A 19,056-nucleotide genomic window follows, 5' to 3' on the forward strand; every position below is an offset into this window, starting at 1 on the left:
CTGTTCACAATGAACCTCACTTCCCCTAGCAATGTGTGGTTAACCCGGCCCTCACCCTTACCACACTCCACCTTCCCCCAACAGCAGGCAAGCACAGCACCAGGGCAGAACGAGGGGCAGATGAATGAACATTTGAAACCTTTTTTCTCCACCTCAAGCCAAACCTTACCTAAATCCCATGTTTTGAGAGGCGACCCCACTACTGCCCTCATTACTCACAGACCTCTTCCCCCAGAGTGGCTGTCACTTCACAGACAAGAGGTTCTGGAGGCCGGAGCTGTGGCTCATTCATCGGCACCTCTGCCTGGCTTTTGGCAGATACCCAGTCTGCATAGGCAGATGAGCCAGCAGCTGTGTGAGGAGGAGGAGGAATGAATGCCCTTGGCCTTCCTCCTAGCAGATGACGCTGGGCTGAGACACCTCTTTCCTGGGTAAGCAGTGTTGCTGATGTGACGCCTTCACCTAGCTGACCTTTTCATCATGGGATGCTTGGGAATCTGAAGTGAAGCCATTTGTTTCTCAATCAGGGAAACAGATAAAGCAAGGTGGCAGATGTGACTTTCTCTATAAAACATGTAAAATGGATAGTTCGATTTTTTTTAAAGAAGCACATCAAATTTAAACAACTGTGGGCACTGTGAAAAACCATGGTTGGAAAAGATCCATCAACTCAGAGACTTAATGGATGATGGGCTCTGTTATAAAGTTAGGTCATTACAGAAATATTTCCTTGAACTACTGTACACTGAAAATTGGATGAAATGGCCAGGGATGCAATCAGTGGTAGAGCTCCTACCCTGTATGCACAAGGCCCACAGTGCAAAACAAACCCAAAACCAGCACAAGAGTGGAAATGTAAAATCTATGCTGTATATATTTTATGAATGTAATTGTTACTGGTGGGGTAATATCCTACAACATGTATGCATCCTGAGTTACTTTTACTTACTAGATTCCTCAACTTTTAACTGAATATAATATATTTGCAGAGATAAGCATTTCAATAAAAACTATTCCCATTTCTTTCACTATTAGTTTCAGCTTTGAAAATTGATGTGCATGGGAATCTATGTGTATATTCATGCGGGTTTCTGTGGAGGCCACAAGGAGGAGTCAGAGCCCCTGAGGTGGAATCACAGGTGGCTGTGGGCGTCAGCCTCCTAACATGGGCACTGGGAATCAACTCCAGTCCTCTACACGAGCAGCAAGCACTGCTAACCGCTGCAGACATCTTTCTGGCCTCTCTTTACTATTATTTTTGAACAACAAGGACTTGGTTGCTCATGCTGGCCTCTAGCTGGCTAAGTGATTCCCTTGCCTTAGCCTGCTGGGTAGCTGTGTGACTCCACCCCCTTGTTCCACATTTTTTTATTTCACACAGACAAGAATATCAAATGTGGAACTGGGTCAGAGTCTAAATGTTTTTAGAAATTTAATACTTGTTACCAAAATGCTTAGTGAACTATTTTTAAATTAATTAATTTTTTTGAGACATGTACAAAAGCCTTGCAAAACTGAACTGGAGTTAGAAACTGCTGGGTCTGCCCTAGTGTGATGAAGAACTTTCTCAGAATCTGGCATCACACTCTCCACAGTAAATTGGGCAGGCTAGTAACTGGCTAACAGAGGGCCTGCCCAGACCACTGTGCTTCTTACATAAAACGTCACCAAAGTCACTACTCCAGGTCTAAGTGATGAGGACTTGTGAGCTCCCCCTGTGAGCTCTTCCCTTTCTCTTTTTTCCCCTGTATAACTTATTTATTCATTTTATGTGTGGGTGTTTTGTCTGCATAAACATCATGTGCAGGCCTGGTGCCTGCAAAGGCTAGAAGAGAGCACTGGATCTGCTGGAAGTGGAGTTACTGATGGCTGTGAGCTGCCAAATGGGTGCTGGGAATTGAACCTGGGTCCCTGGAAGAACAGCCAATGCTCTTAACTGCTGAGCCATCTCTCCAGCTGCACAAAAGAGGCTCTCTTACTGCTTCCAAGCAGCCCATCAGGGCTTCACAGCACTTCTGCCTACAGAGCATCTTGAAGAATCACCTGCAATTATCGGTCTGATGTGTTTGCAGGCTACACTGTAGGTGAGTGGAGGCAAGGACTACATTTGCTTTACTGACCCCCACACACTGGCACCATTCACACGGAGAACGAGCCAATGCTGATCAACTCAGGGGCAGTCTCCACACACTGAGTCAGTCCTCACAGAGAGATCTGGGTGCAAGTGTCCATTTAACAAGGTAAAGTTCTCAATGTAAATGTTTGAAGATGCAAATGTGCACAGGACTTCCTTGGTTTTCTCTGTTGCTTTTGTAACAGCCACACTATTCCTTTTGGTTCTCCTAAACAGTGAATGAATAAGGTGATGTTTAATTATTTGTGAATCAGACGACTTTGACAGATTACATTCAGACCCTCCTGTTTCTCATATGTTCATGTTAATTCAAACAATTCTTGGACTGGGCATGGTACATTACTCACACTAGCAATTCCAGCATACTTGGGAGGTTGAGGCAGGAACATCGCTATGAATTTGAGACCAGTCTGAGCTACACGGCAAGACCTTACCATATAAAACAAAAATCATACAAATAAAGATGTTACTGATGCTATTAACTTACAGTGGTCAAAATAGGTTTTCCTGATTTGTTCAGCTCAATTTAGAGCTTTTTAGTAGAAACGTATATGAAGAAATTACTTCAGAAAAGAATCATGGTACTTGACATTTAGTTCCAGAAAGAAATCCAGCAGAGGGAGCTAAGAACACAGAATTAGTTTCCTAAATCTCCACTGATGAGAAACTGCAGCTATTGGCAGGTTCCATCACTGCTCCACATTTCTGTATGACTTTCTACACCGTAAGAGAGAATGATGGGGCAGATGCCACAGCTCCCTATGAAGGAGAACAACAGGACCAATGGCCAGGGCTCCCCATGATAAAACAATGGGACCAGTAGCCTTGGCTCCCCATGAAAGAGAACAATGAGACCAATGGCCATGTCTCCCCGAGAAAGGAAAGAGAATGATGGGGAGAAGGACCATGGACCCATGCACAAACATTGAAGACCTCTATGTGTGAGTCAGGTCTCAACTGATGAGACACCTCCCTCCTCTAATGGATCTGGCTTTGGTCTTTGTTTGGTCTTTATAAAAACCCCTTTCCAAGACTTGGACTGCCTGAGGCACAGAAGAGGCCTCCTACATAGGGAGAGCTTAACACTGTGAACTGTGTGTTCAGTGTAGCTGAGCAAACTGTGCTGCAGCCAGCTGATGAGGCTCCTCTCCGCATTCTCCATCTCAATGACTGACTACCTTTGCCCTCATGTGAGCTAGAACCTTCCTGAGCCATGCCATCTGCCTCAAAGACGCTGCATCATAAAAATGAGATGAGAACGCTTTACACTATGGGAATGATTAAGACCCAATACCTAAGTAACACTTTACATTACAGCAAGCATGCAGAAAACACAAAACTCCTGTCCACATCCAGCCAACAACACGGAGGAGGGCAGAAACATTTTCTCACACCTGCTGACTTGGTGATAACAACAAAGAACTCAGGGGACCCCTGACTGACTTCTAAAGAGTCAAGAGGCCACTCTGCCTATTCCAATCTGGTTAGTCAGCAGGCACACTCTCCCCACAAACCCCTGCTCCCAGCAAACCCAGGCCTCACTAGTACTAGTAAGTACTCTACCACTGAGCTACACTCTAGCCCCCACTGAGATGATCTTCAACTTCCTATACTTTATCCTGAATCTACCCATTCCTCCCTGCCCCCCATCAGCACCCCATTTTAAGAGACAGTTTCTGGAGTTGGGGAGATGGCTTTGCAGTTAGGAGTGCAAGCTGCTTTTACAGGAGACCAGAATGTTGCAACTCCAGCTCCAGGGAATCGGATACCTCTGTTTCTTGGCTTCAAACTCATTCACGGTTTCTCAAGGATGCCAAAGTAAGTCGGGAGGGTGAGCCTTAGGGATCTGAAGTGACTGTGGCTTTCTTTCTTGCCACAACTGCCTCCACTCCCGCTTCAGACAGAGACGTGCAGCCTTGGAGGGTGAGCAGCCGTGGCAGTGCTCAGAGAGGCTCTTGGAGATCTGTGCTCTCTGTGCTGGCATTCTCCCAGACATCCTCTGGGTGCTCGCTAAGAATCAACACTCACTCATTCCCTAGGATTTCAGGTCAAGCAACAGCTTGCCTAAATGCTCCCTCCCCCATCAACCCCCCCACCCCCCGGCCCCCCAAGTGAGCTGCCTGTGCTCGACTTCTGGAAGTCCCTGGTGCTTTTTTCCCAGGCCTCTGTTACCAGGCAGGCACCATTACAGCACAGCTTGGCTCTCACTGGGCTCTGAGGAATCTGAGAACAACAACTGGGCTTTTCTTTCTGACTGAGAGAATCCATTGAGATCCACACCATGGAGCAAAGGGTCAGGAGAGGAGGACCCAAGGCAGATGTGCAGATTCTGAGACCAGCCAGAGGCAGAAGGAAGGTGGGAGAGGCGCGTTCACAGATATGAAAGGAGGCAGCCACAGCAGAGAGGCACAGTCGCCATGGAAAACGCTGCCAAATGTTAAACACAACACGGTCTTCAACACATCCCAGAAGACCAGGGGCCACCTCAGGGAGAGCAATTCAAATGAGATAACAGAGACAAACCAGATGTTTGCCTCCAGGCTGGAAGGGAACTAGAGGCGAAGGCCCGGGAGCAGCCAGGGAATGGCATTCTTGTAAGAACCGAGCTGCTACGGTCTGCATGCAAACAAGCCCTTTGCAAGTGGAGAAGTACTAAATGATCCCACTTCCGTGACACACTAGGAGTAGTCACTTTCACAGAAAGAACCAGGGGTGATGGGGAGGGGCTGCCATCTAAGGGTGGAGGGGTGCAGCTTCACAAGATGAAGTGTTCTGTGATGGATGGTGATGACAGCACAATGTCCACCAAACAAGACGGTTAAGATGGTAGCTGCAAGTCTTGTAACTTAAGGGCAGAATTGGAACAGTAACGGGAACGGCTACAGGAGGGTACGGATTGAGAGGGTTCCACTGTTTCCTCAACAGAGAAGGAAGAAACTTAGGTGGAACAATAACTGGAGAGGAACTGTTGTCCAAAGGGAGTCCATGTTGGTCCGAGGATCCTGAGAATCAGCCTGGGCCCACAGGAAGGCTGCTCCCATACAGAAGAGAGAAGAAACAAAAGACAAGTCTGTTTCAGTTTCTAGCAGAGGACAGAACAGGCAAGAAATAAACCACTGAAAAGCTACGGCAGCTTTTGAAGAAGGTGGCTGGAGGGGGATGAAAAGAAAAGGGGAGGGAGGTCATGAGACTGGGAGGAGAAGCACTGAGCACAGGCGGAGGGAAAAGTGGGCAACTCTGCACCCAGCTGGCAATCACGCCCTTGCAACGGCATCGATGGTCTCAATCTCAAGAGTGACTTGTAGATGGGGCTCCTGGTTCTCGAAGCAAAAAAGGTAGACAGTCAGCCTGAATCTTAACACTCCAGATCACCAAGAAGGAGGGATGCTATCAGCTGAAGACGTGGTACACTGGGAAGCAGTGGACGGAGCTACTGGAGTCTAGACACACAGGTCAGATCCCTGGAGCTGGAGTTAAGGGCAGCTGGGAGACACCCAATGTGGATGCTGGGAACTGAACTCGAGGCCTCTGCAAGAGCAGCAAGCACTCTAAACTGCTGAGCATCTCTCTGGCCCCCTTACCACCTGCAAATCCCTTAGGACTAAATGGACACTATTCAATTAAGCATCCTTTCCCATCTACTTTCATTTTTCTATGACATCCAGATGGAGTATTATCTTTACACTAAAGCATGAGTTATTTACAAAAAAACTGAAAAAAAACTACACCAAAGTCCACTAGCAACCATAAACCAGGCAGTGGCACATTTCCCCCCAAATCAACATTTTCTGGAGCCAATGCAATTCAAAAAAAAAAAAAGCCTGTAAGCCTGTAACCATTACTGCCATCAATTTATTCAGGCCTTTCCAGAATTACGGATGATTATTTTTTTATCTTATGTAGATAATCCTGAGCACACCAGTGCTGTAAGGGGTTAAAGGGGTTACACACTTAAGGCCCACTAGGAAAGACCAATCTGTCCCCTTTCGTGTAGTCTGGCTTTCCTTTTCCTGTCTGGGATGGGGGAATCGTTCTTGCACACTGTCTTCTTACTTCAAGTGTGCAAAGGACAAGTGTCCTAGCAGTCTCCTGGGGTTTGAACCGTTGCCACATGGTCACAAGCACCCCTTCAACACACGCCAGCACTGGCTTTCTCCACAGCAACGGGAAAGGCTGGTTTCTCTTCTGTTTGAATTGCGGGGAAGATTGTCTTGGTGTTGTCTCTTACTGAAGCATTTCACAATCAACTAATGCACCTGTATCATCTGTGGTTTTACCCAAGCCCAGGCTGTTCTCGGCCACCTTCAAACATGTAAGGACCAGACTAAGCTGAGCTGATGGCAGCCTTTTCTCAGATCTTACCTGTGTGCCCTCTGAAGGATGTGAGCAGTGTGCAGTTTTCTTGTTCCAGTTTGAGGATGGTGACTTGGCCCGAGTGATCACCAATAAACACGTGACGGGTTTCAACATCAAATCTATCATGTAATCATTAAGGAGTATAAAGCAGGGATTTATGAGAGTAAAAGCAGAACACTCTACGTTAGTTTAACCAGGAATATGCAGTGCCATGCTAGCAGAACTTGAAGACAGGTCCTGGAAGACATGAAAGGGGACTCAAGATAATGAAGGATGTACAATATTGCTAGACAGACGCAACATGACTTATCATATTAATTTATAGATTTAATATAACCGCAATAAAAACATCAACATTCTCTGGAGCTCGGTATGTTCTTTCCAAAGTCTATACAGAAAAATAAATAAGCAAGAACATACGGTAATACTTTGAAAATAAAAATAACATGCAATAGGAGACCAATGCTACCAGATATTAAAATATACTAGAAAGGTTTTTTGTTTTGTTTTTTTTGAGAGGGGTGTTAAAACATGCTTTAATGAAAACAACTTCTCAGCACCTTGAAGTTTCAAGGCCTCCATGTTCCCACCTGCTGTTGCTGTAATGTCAGGGCTGCCTCCTGCTGCTCGGCCCTAGGTGCTGCTGACTGCGAACTCCTCAGTGCTGGGCACGTGGCAGGAGCTCTGTGCTGCAGCCCTATAGTAGCCTGACCAGCCTCTGCTCAGCCATCTTCAGCTGTACCTGCCTGAAGGCAGTCTGGTGAGTGAGGCGTGCACCTTTCCTGATTCAGGCATGCAGACTGCATCTCTCCCCCGTAACCCTGTGTGGTGTATGTGGCTGAGGTGGACCCTCACCATACTTTTCATGATCTGTAAATGAAGGTGAGACATTTCATCTAGATTTGTGGTTGTTGTTCTGATTTTTTTAAAATTTTTATTATTATTTTTATATAATTTATTTTGATCAGTCTTTCCCCTTATTGATGTGATAAATTTGCGAGGAATGTACAGATGAGATGCTGTGACTTGGTCACAGCATGTAGTCTGCCCAGGAGGGCTGCTGAGCTACTGAGTGAAAAATTCCTGTCTTTTATATGGTGACTGCTCTCGTTAGAGGCAGCACCTGCTATATATCTGGCTTATAAAATTTCTTTAAAGTGTGAGTACTGACAGAGACAAATGGTCTATGATAGGAGTCTACAATCAGATACTCAAGACACACAGAAACCTAGCATTCATCCACTTGGTTTTGTTTTCATTTTGGAGGGTTTTTATCTTCTAATACTATGTATTTTTCATTATTTCAGTGTGTGTAACACACACACACACACACACAGAGGCATGTGCACCTGTGGAGACCACAGTAAGTCATCAGATCACTTGGAGCTGCAGTTACAAGCATCTCTGAGTCCTCCCCTTGGCAGCTGGTATTGAGATCTGAACTCCGTCCACGTGGATGAACGGCAAAGCACTCTTCACTGGTGAACCATTTCTCCAGGACTGCAGACTTCAGAAAGAAAGCAGCCATTTGGCATAAACCCTCTCATTTGTGTGGTTCCAGCACAGTAGGCCACTCTTACTGGTTAATGATGGGAATTCTTACCAGCCCAAGTCCCTGAGACTCTTATCTAGCAAAGGAGACTTGCAGAGATACACAGGCAGGCCTCGACAGCACAGTGGACTGAACTGGGAGAGCTAAGATAACCCTTCTGCCCGAACCTGCTTTTGTCAGAGTCCTTCACCACAGCAACAGGAAACAAAACGAATGTAAGGAGGGGGCTCCCAGAGTAAGAACACAGTCCCTTCGGTATTGCAGAACACTAAAGGAATTTTAGGGCCGTGAAACCACTCTGTAGGACAACACAGTGGTGGCCACCTTTGTGCAGATCCACACTCCACACACTACAACAGCAAACGAGAACCCTGAAGAAAGCTAGGGATTCTGGGTGATAATGACACACATTAGCTATTTGTCCCACCTCATCTGTAACAAAGTATCTGACAAAAGCAACCTAGGAAGGCTTTACTGTGACCCCAGGTCCAGGGGATACAGTCCACAAGGACAGGGGCAGGAGGCAGCTGGCCACACTGCATGCAGTCCGTAAGCAGACAGCTATGACGTGCAAAGCTCACTTTCTCCTTTTCATTTAGTGTATATGTGTGTGTGGGGGGGGGGAGGATGAAGTGGTACCACTCGAATTTAGGGTGTATCTTTTCATAGCAATTAACCTACTCTAGAATCCTTCACAGGTATGCTGTTGTGTAACCGTTCTGAAATCTGAGAAGACCTTCCACGTTTGCAGGGAAATTCCTTACGACAGAGATGCTGTAAAGAAGGTGAAATATTCCATCCCTCTGGGATGTTTAAATGTTTAAAGTCTTGGGAAGTGAAGATCCTGGAAGAATCTGGAAGACCAGATTCACTCAGTCCCTCCTTCCCCTAGCATACAGAAGCTGAGAGGACTTCTGAGCGACACTTCCAGACCAGCTGCATGATAACACGATGGACACAATTGTGTCCTAAAAGACGTCCAGACCTCTGAACTGCCCCAGGAGAAACAGGAACTAGCTAAGCCACCTATAAGAAGCAGCGACCCGTGAGCCACCCAGAAGAAAGAGGCTCGTCCTGAGCTGCCTGAGACAGCCTCCGACCTGCTGAGCTGCCCGCAGGTTGCGCAGTGTGCTCCAGGTTTCCAACTTTCAGGAGATGTCATCTGGCTGGAATGGATTTTTGGTACGCAGCAGTCTTTGAATGATTTCTGCTCCTGTAAATAATCCCTGGCCCAAGAAAACTCACTGATTCACCAAACTGAACTCTGGAGATATCCTCACTTTGGTCTATCTTTTGCTCCCTACCTGGATCGAGGAGACAATTGCTCACATCTCACCATGAATGATGTCACATAACACATGATTACATATTTGTTTCCATGGTGCTTTTAAAGTCCACCAAGTCGATACAAGTTGCACATGCCAATATAGGTTTATTAATTGTAACAAATGGGGAATACCAGAAATCTCAATATTTAATTTTTTTCTATGAATCTAAAAACTGCAATAAAATATCCTAGAAAAATAAAAACTGTGAAGTGACATGGAGAGAGTCAGGAATGTAGCTCAATGGCACTGCTTGTCTATCATTTGTGAAACCCTGGGTTTAGCCATCAGCAATACACATAGACATAGATACACACACACACACACATGCACGCACGCACGCACGCACGCACACGCACGCACACACTCCAGTATATGACTCCTACTAGCCAAAGATGGGACAGTTTTAATATTTAAAATGACATTTATTAAAATATGCTAAATATATTACTTTAAAAAACCTAAACAACAAAAACCCCTAAGAGTTCCTAAGAGTACAAAAAAAAAAAAAGGAAAAATCTGCTCTGCAGTATATGAACCCTCTACCTACATTAGCAGCTAAGGAAAAGGAATTGGTCAGGTGTGGTGGTATAGGCCTGTAGCCCCCAAATACTCAGGAGGCTGAGGCAGGAGGATGGAGATTTGGGCCAAGCTCAACTATACAGTGAGTTCCTGAACAGCCTGGGCTATGTATGAAGATCTGTCTCAAACAAACACCAGAGCAGGAAACGAAAATTAAAATGATAAGAATGAAGACACCTGTTTTCCATAACATGTCATCCAAGAGTAGACAGGTGGCACTGGATGGTAAGGAAGTCTTCTGTTTTCAAATACTTCAACCAGCACACATGGGGAAAACACGAGAGGATTAGAAAATGGCCACTCTGCACCTCCATGAAGCAAATGACTCAGCTAAAGCTTGGCCACTGGACAGAACTGGTAACAGAAATGCTGGCAGGGCGTTAGGAGCTAACTGACCCAAGTCACTGACTGTTTCTGGGACAGAAGAAGCAAGAAACCCATTCACTAAAGTCACTGGACAGTCCCCAGAGTCAGGAACTGTGTTCAGACTGAATGGAGGATGACGACCCAGTTCCCCGGGCTCCTAACGGGCGGGCAGCAGGGTGAAGGACTCAGAACCATCTCCATGAGGAAGGACAAACGTACACAGAATGGAGGGAGCAGGGAGATGAACAAAATATGTGATGTCAGTGGAAGCAGGGGGTCAGTGTCAAATGAGGACTGTCTAGAGAGCAAGTTCAGAAACTTCCAGAGACAGTGGGAACTGCTCCAGAGGAGGAACCGGAACACGTGACAACGTCTGGACAAGGTGCAGTGTGTCTACATCCAATTTCAAACAATTCTATTACAAAAAGTGACTTGTAAAACAAGCATTATAAACTGAGAATAGAGGATTTAGAAGTATGAAGCAGTTTTAATTTCCAGACATAACTATATCTTCATGATTATGAATAAATATTTAGTTTTAGAGGTTCACAATAAAATGTTGAGATAAAATGACATTAAGGTCTAGAATTTGCTTCAGAATACTGTGGCAAAAAGGGACAGAAGTATCAACAGTGGATGTGAGTTATGGATAAGTGTCATTAAAATGTTTTTTTTCTAGGGGCAGTGCACACCTTTAATCCCAGCACTTGGGAGGCAGAGGCAGGTGGATATCTGAGTTTGAGGTCAGCCAGAGAGCAAGGTCCAGGACAGCCAGGGCTATAGAGAGAGATCCTGTGTCCAAAAGTAAAAAACAACAATATCAAAAACAAAAACCCAAACCAAACCATGGTCCCAACAGGGACTTAGAAAGGAGTTTAAATAAAATGGTAGTACAACTGGATGCTGGAGTGCTCAATATTGACATTAAGTGTTCCATTAAGAGACTAAGATAATATTGGGGCTGGAAAGATGGTTCAGAGGTTAAGAGCACTGGCTGTTCTTCCAGAGGTCCTGAGTTCAATTCCCAGCACCCACATGGTGGCTCACAACCATCTGTAATGAGATCTGGTGCCTTCTTCTGGCCTGCAGGGACACATGCAGACAGAACACTGTATACATACTAAAGAAATAAATCTTTAACAAAGAGAGAGAGAGAGAGAGAGAGAGAGAGAGAGAGAGAGAGAGAGAGAGAGAGGGAGGGAGGGAGGGAGGGAGGGAGGGAGGGAGGGAGGGAGAGAAAGAGAGAGAGAGAAAGCTAATCTTATCAGCTTTTCAGAGCTCTTGACCTGACTGGGAATATACCTAAGCGATGACACTTGTAGGGTGACATCTCACTACACAGGGTGACATTTTAGAAATACCTCCAATGCTCTTGAAGAAAAAGCTAAAACATGAAGAGTCTTGAATTATTTTGTGGAAGCATAAAAAAAGGTTAAAATATGGTCAAATGGTAAGATTATGAGAGGGTAAGGTGGGTGAGATATCTCTTGAACTAAAGACTAGCAAGTACAGCCCAAGGAAAATACTCCCACTTCCTCTGCCCTGCCTTGGGACCTTCGGGAAAGAGCTCACCCTGGACTGGGTGGATGTGCAAAGGACAGCTGAGAAATCTTAGTTCCCAAGTTCTAGCATCCTGCTATGCCAGGACCCTGAACAAATAAATCAATCCCTTGGCCTTTCTGGGCCTCTAAGTCCTTGCTGCTCCATAGGAACTGAGCATATAGTTTTACTGGTGCATGGTACAGCGAGTGCAGGAGCACTCCGAGTTCTGAGGGAAGGCTGGGCTCACACCTTCTTCCTTTTCCTCTCCTTCTGCATACCACTGTTACTATGACCGGTCACTTAATACCTGACATTTCATGTATACAGCAAAATAATCTAACACTTTCATACTGCTTGGGAACTCATAGCTCCACAAGTATGGTTAGTCTCTTTGTCTCCTTGGTTTCTTGGCTTGAGTTTCAGTTATTGTCACCACTATTCTCTACTGAGAGGCCTGGAGGAAGAGGACATTCGAATGTGGTCTGAGATGTCTGTCACTCGTTAACTTGGATAAATGACAGGTGGAGACAGGACAGTATTGTGTCAGCCATCTGTGGAGACCTCTATGTATCAGCAGCTGTCCTCTGCAAAGTCAGTGGGAATGACTTCCCTGTCCGCATTGATGTTGCTTCCTGAGATCTTCTTCCATCCCTTTGTCACACACACACACACACACACACACACACACACACACACACACACACACACAACTCTCTTAAGAGTGGACAATGGCAGGAGGAAGGCAAGGACCCTAAGAGTGCAGTCATCTGCCTAACAATCTACCTATTCACCAGGTGGTTCCAGGGAGTGGCTGGGGGTGGAGGCTCTGGCTTTAGAAGAACCACACACTTCTTGGCTTAGTCCACCTCCCTTGGCAAAGCACAGGACTGTCAAGCCATCAGTTTAGCACTAAAGATCAGGGGTAAGGGTTGGTATCATAGCTTGAAAACAAGAGCTGTTAAGATGAATTTGGTGGGGCATGCACCTACTGGAAGAGGCTGTCCAAACACAGACACACACACACACACACTTGTAGCACGAATTGTTAGAAGGTCTTATTAGTAAAAACAAACCCAGAGCCAGGTATTGGGGTGAACGCTGGAATATCAGAGAAGCAGAACTAGCCACAGCTGATCTCGCAATTCCTCAGCTGATCTCATTTCCTCAAACTGGAAGCCTCTGAGTCCTCATCCAATGGATTTCTCAGCTAAACTGCTGCTCGAAGCCTAAAAGCTTAACCAGGCTTAGTTCCTGGTCCTCATGCCTCATGCAGCAAGAAGTGAGGCTTCTTTGGTATTCTTTGGTCCTCACCACAAGTAAATAGGCTGCAACTTGGGAGACAAGATCACACTATGGATTCTGAGAAAGTTTCGTGCCTGGAACAAAGTTTGCAGGATACCACCTAGAGACAGCTAGCTCACTGGTCCTTGGCATGGCAGCCTGCCAAGAAATACTTAAAATTTAATTTCTTGTTACTAGTGTGTAGCACAGTGTGCACGTCGACATGTGAGGACAACTTCCAGCAGCCATGTGTTTCCTTCCAGCATGAATTCTTGGGACTGAACTCAGGTTCCAAACTGTGCAGCAAACACTTTGACCTGCTAAGCCATCCCAATGGCCCCCCAAATCTGTCTATATGAACAGGAAACTCATGGCCCACTCTCTAAGCACCAATGTGGTATTTATAATGTTAGGGGGGACTTCCTGTAAGGGAAACGACTGGTCCATTAAACCAAATGTGTTTTGTTGATGATTGTATGCCCAGGGACTGCAGTCCTAACCGCGGAGGATCACACCGTGTCCTGTCTCGGTGTCAGAACTATGTCACAGCAGTCAGCAAGCCTGCCGCTTGAAAGGTGTCGCCTCACTCCGCTCCATTCACACGGGAACCCCCAATAACTTGTACCTTAAGAAGGTCTCTGAGCATCTTTTCACACAGGAAAAAACATAAATCAAAACTAGGAAACAAAACCTATATACCAAATGTTCATGCACCAAAGAGGAAGGGACTTGTCCCGCAAAGGATACTGCAGGCCCGAGGCCACAGCACTGGTACGGTAACATCCCAGGCGCTGCCCACTCTCAGAGCAGTGCCAGGCGAACTGCTTGTCTTGCCCTGTGCTCAGCACCCACTCCAGTTCCAGAACAAACAGGACCATCGTCACTCTGCTCTGATGTGCTGGAAAAAAAAAAAATCAAGAGATGAGAAAATGACCAATAAGGAAGCATCCTGAGGGAAATGGAAAAATGTAGCCCACCATTACATCCTTCTCCCTATCCCAGAAGAGGGAGAAGGACAAAGCCATCAGGAAAGCCATCAGGGCTGGGGCAGAACAACAGCTCTCCTTGGACACTCGTTTTGTTTTTTGTTGTTGTTGTTCTTTTTTTTTTTTTTTTTTATCATCTATCTCTTTACACCCTTGCTTGTGTCCATCCAAGATTTACTGCCTTGGAGAGCTCCCTACCCCAAGGCCTAGCCAAGCATACTTGGGCTACTGACTGGATCAGTGTGACCACAAGGCACAGTAGGAATAATATTTGCAACATAGTCACTGTGGTCACTTTATACTCAAAGGAAAGATATATTGTTCTTTGTTGTTGTTGTTGTTGAAATCCGATTTTTAAACTCATAACAAAATTTCTGACAGTTTCCTGTCAGAACCCAAAAGCTTGCAGAATAATTACAAAACAGGAATGGTGGATGTTTGAAAGAGAATCTCCACTCCCCCCCCTCCCCCATAGTCTCATATATTTGAATGCTTGGTCTTCAGTTGGTGGAACTGTTTGGGAAGGATTTAGAGGTGTGGCCTTGTTGGAGGAGCTGTGTCACTGGGGATGGGCTTTGATGTTTCCAAAGACACATGCCATTCCCAGTGTGGAATCTCTCTGCTTCCTGCCTGTGAATCAAGACATGATCTCTCAAGCTGGTCCTGCCTCCATGTCTCTACTTTGCCATTACGGACTTTCCCTCTGGAACTACAAGTCCAAATAAATGCTTTCTTTTATAAGTTGACTTGGTCATAGTGTTTTACCACTGCAATAGAGAAAGTAACTAAGGTAAGACTGAAACACCTGCTATGCAGAAGCAAGTACACATGAGGGAAGGGGGAGAGTTCCTGGGGTTACTCACATACAAGGGCAACCCTACTAGAGGAATTTTTGCATCATACAACTTCAGAGAAAGGAGAGACTGCTCATACCCTCTAGCTATCTCTCTGTCGCTCACCTGGGCAAACTGAGGTGCAGGGAAGTTGCTGAGTGGATTGGTTAAGGGCCTGTGACTTCTCAGTTAATAAACTCAGGCAGCAAGAGTTTTGCCTTCTTACTATGTGATGCCAGGCAATGAACACAGGGTAACAGGATGAACAAGACACACTGTGCTCCGGGCAGTGGTCTGGTGGGCCAGGAGTATACTCTTGAGTATGGTGAGGTGGAGATTTTCCACCTTGATTACTGAGCAGCGTTAGACAGTGTGGGTGGCTGTCTGCAGCCTCACTGCGGAAAACCATCTGCCAATTTCAGGGTGTTTAACACATTCAACACATTCTCTTAGTCATTGTGGAGACTGAGAGTGGGATGTCTCTCTCTCTCTCTCTCTCTCTCTCTCTCTCTCTCTCTCTCTCTCTCTCTCTCTCTCTCACACACACACACACACACACACACACACACACACACACACACACACACCAGCAAAGCAAACCTTGGTTTCTATGGCAGTCAGTTCTCTTAATGTCTGGTTGTTAATGGGAAAACAAAACAAAACAAAATCTCAAAACTCAAAACAGTCCAAGGAGAAGGAACTCTCTTACTCAGAAGAAAACTCTTTGAAGGCAGACACTTATCATTACACTTTAGAAACTCACAGGAAAGCCTGGGCTTGATGTCTGGCTTTGTGACTAGGAACCAGGGGGAGAGGGACGCTCGTCTTATCAGGGGAACGTGCTTTCTCACCATGGTGCCCTCGGCCACAGGAGCTGCAAGCATTCCTCACCCTGAAGTGCTTTTCTCCTCCCTGGTTTCTGAGTTGTGATCATGCTTTACCTGTGGTGCCTTTTCCCACCCTGGTGGTGGTGTTGGGGATGTAGAAGAGCCCTGTGCATGCCAGGAAAGCTACTACTGAACTACATCCCTACCCCTTTTTGCACTGACTTATGAGAGAATTTTTCTTCTTTGGCTTGTTGATGTGACGGCTATGTTGATTTTTGGTTGAACAGCTCTGCAGAGCTGTAATAACTCTCGCTTGGTCATGCTGTGTAACTCATTTATGGATCGGTGCATTTGGACTACTAAGTTTTAGGGGAGATTACATATTCTCTAAACTTGTCCTTTTTTGTAAGATCCAAAGGAATTAAAATCTTTGGTATTGATATCAGGTATCATTGGTTGATTTTTAAAAACAAATTTATTGAGATAAAACTCACTATACTTCTGACCTTTTTAGAGATCAAGAATTCATTGGCTGATAGCATATTCATGTTACATGATCATTGCCACCATTTACTTCCAGAGTATTTCCTCACCCCAAAACAATTCAATTCTCCCTTCCCCTAACTTTGGTCAATATACTTTCTGTCTCTATTGAATCTCCTATTCTTGACATTTCATATAAATGTTGTTCATATGATGCGGCCTTCTGTGTCTGGCTTCTTCCACTTAGCATGTTTTTAAGTTCACATGTTACATCATGTATTATTACCACTCCATTCTCTTATACAAACACACACACACACACACACACACACACACACACACACACACACACACACACGTCCATTCATCCACTAATAAGAGATCAGGATTATTTCCCTTTCTTGGCTATTGTAAACAATGTTTCTAAGAATCTGTTTATACATTCTGTGTGAATATAATTTTTCAATACTAGCTATACAGGGATGAGTAAAAATGCTGTGTCACAAGATAACTATTTTAACTCTTTGAAAAATTGATGGAATATTTTTCAAAGAGGCTATGTCATCAGCAACTCTAGTTTATCCATACTGCTTTCAAAACTGGTTTATTTGATTTTTGTTTTATTCTTTTAGATAGGTTTTCCTTATATAACCCAGACTGGCCTTGAACTCACAGTTCTCCTGCCCTAGGTATGTGTCATCAAGAATGGAGCAATTTTTCCAAAGGAATTAATAATTATTGACATATTGAACTATGCTTCAGGTATTTCATCAAGCAATTTATACATAAAATCTCTCTAATTTTTTTATAGAAAATGTGACATATAATTTACCATTTTAACCACTTTCAAATATACATTCTGTAGAATTAAGAACATTCAAATTAATATATGATAGTCATCACCTCTCTAGAACTTGTACATCTTTTCACATAAGTCCCTTCCTCCCCAGCTCAGGGTAATTACCATTCCATTTTCTGTCTCTACAGATTTGATGTAGTGAATACCATATGTATGTGGACATAACATGTTCTTTTGTGATGGGCATTCACTATGCTGGAGTGTGCTGAAGTTACGTCCTTCTGAAGGTTCTGTGATATGCCTTCATATATACATATATATATACACACACATATGTACATGTGAATACACACACACACACACACACATATTCACTCCATTCATTCTTATTCCATTCCATTCATGATGCACACCTAGTGGCTTTCATCCCGGGCTTCCTGTGATTACACTGCCATGACCATGGGCACACAACTATTTGTCTGAGCGTTACTTCTCTTATTTGGGGAACACAGCACTGAGTTTTTGTGGTTTCGTTTTATTTGTTTGTTGAGACAAGGTCTCTATCTAGCTGTGACTGTCCTGGAACTTTCTATGTAGATCAGGCAGGCCTCAAACTCAAGAAATCCTACTGCTTCTGCCTCCCACGTGCTGGGATTAAAGGCATGCGCCACCACTGCCCGGCCACCTTTTAGTTTTTAATGTGAATCCAACACTACGTTCCTGAGATAAACCTCACCTGACCCTAATGTATTCTGGATTTGGTGAAATTTAGGTTTGTAGCATTCTGTATGGAGAACGGCATCCTAGTTTTCTCATATTGATTTGCAGCGCATTATTATCAGGAAATACTGATTTCCTACAATGGGTTGGGAAGTCTTCATTCCTCAATTTCCAAAAGAGTTCCTGTAGTTTTACATATTTTCTTCCTTAATGTTTCATAAAATAGAACCAGCAGAATCATCTGGTCTAGGAGTCTAAAGGGAATGAAGAAGGGAGCTTTCGCTCTTGGCCTGCTTGCTCTTTCTTGCTGGCCAGTCCATTCCTTACGGCCACTACAGCCTACTTCTCTAGGATTCTGTCACACTGAAGACCAGATGAGACATCAAACATCATGGACTGAACATCTACTGCATTCTTGGACCTTCCATTGGTAGAGCCATTGTTGGACAAGCTAGACTAAAGCCTGTAAGTCATTCTAATAAATACCCTTCTCTCTCTCTCTCTCTCTCTCTCTCTCTCTCTCTCTCTCTCTCTCTCTCTCTCTCTCTCTCACACACACACACACACACACACACACACACACATTCCCTTTTCTTTCCAATGGCATAAACCAAGGTCACTGATTTGAGACCCTGATTCTTTTATAATGCCAATGTTTGAGCTGTCTATATTAGAGAGAGATTCATTCTCTCAATGCTGGTCTTCTAGAGCATCTGTTCTCAACCTGTGGGTCATGACCCCTTTGAAGGGCAAATGACCCTTTCACAGGGGCCACCTAAGACTGCCAGAAAACACAGATATTTACATTACAACTCATAACAGTAACAAAATTACAGTCATGAAGTGCCAACAAAAATAATTTTATATTTAGGGGTCACCACATGAGCAACTGTATTAAAGAGTCTCAGCTTTAGAAAAGTTGACAACCACTACTGTAGAGAATCCTGACTAACACAAGCTTTCTTTAAGGGAAGGTTTTAAACTAAAAAGTTGGCTTCTCTGGACACATATAGAGCTATTAGGACCATCTATTTCTCTTGAGTGATCTGCAGCTTGTGACTTTGAAAGATCTGTTGACTTCATTTGTTCTATATACCAACACATAACAATACAGTATTCACACATGGAGCTTCTGGAAGAGCGTCAGGCTACTCTTTCCTGATACTGATAATTTCCAATGTTTTCCCCCTTGCTAGTCTAGCTAGAAGTTTATCACTCAGAAAACAGCCTTTGATGGCACTGACTTCTCTGCACTATCCGGTTTATACTT

General features: G+C 44.6%; 1 protein-coding gene across 2 annotated transcripts in view; it reads right to left on the reverse strand.

Moving 5' to 3' along the window:
* Window positions 1–19,056, reverse strand: part of Wdfy2 (WD repeat and FYVE domain containing 2) — a 144,345-nt gene that overhangs the window by 20,565 nt on the left and 104,724 nt on the right. For both annotated transcript variants that reach the window (XM_028884167.2, XM_037208470.1), the window contains 2 exons: window positions 13,886–14,036; window positions 6,497–6,609 (listed from right to left, as the gene is read on the reverse strand). In XM_028884167.2, the coding sequence (XP_028740000.1) occupies window positions 6,497–6,609; window positions 13,886–14,036 (264 nt within the window). The remainder of the gene's footprint in view (window positions 1–6,496; window positions 6,610–13,885; window positions 14,037–19,056) is intronic.

This window comes from Peromyscus leucopus, chromosome 9, assembly GCF_004664715.2.
Source record: "Peromyscus leucopus breed LL Stock chromosome 9, UCI_PerLeu_2.1, whole genome shotgun sequence".
Classification (NCBI taxonomy): Eukaryota; Metazoa; Chordata; class Mammalia; order Rodentia; family Cricetidae; genus Peromyscus; species Peromyscus leucopus.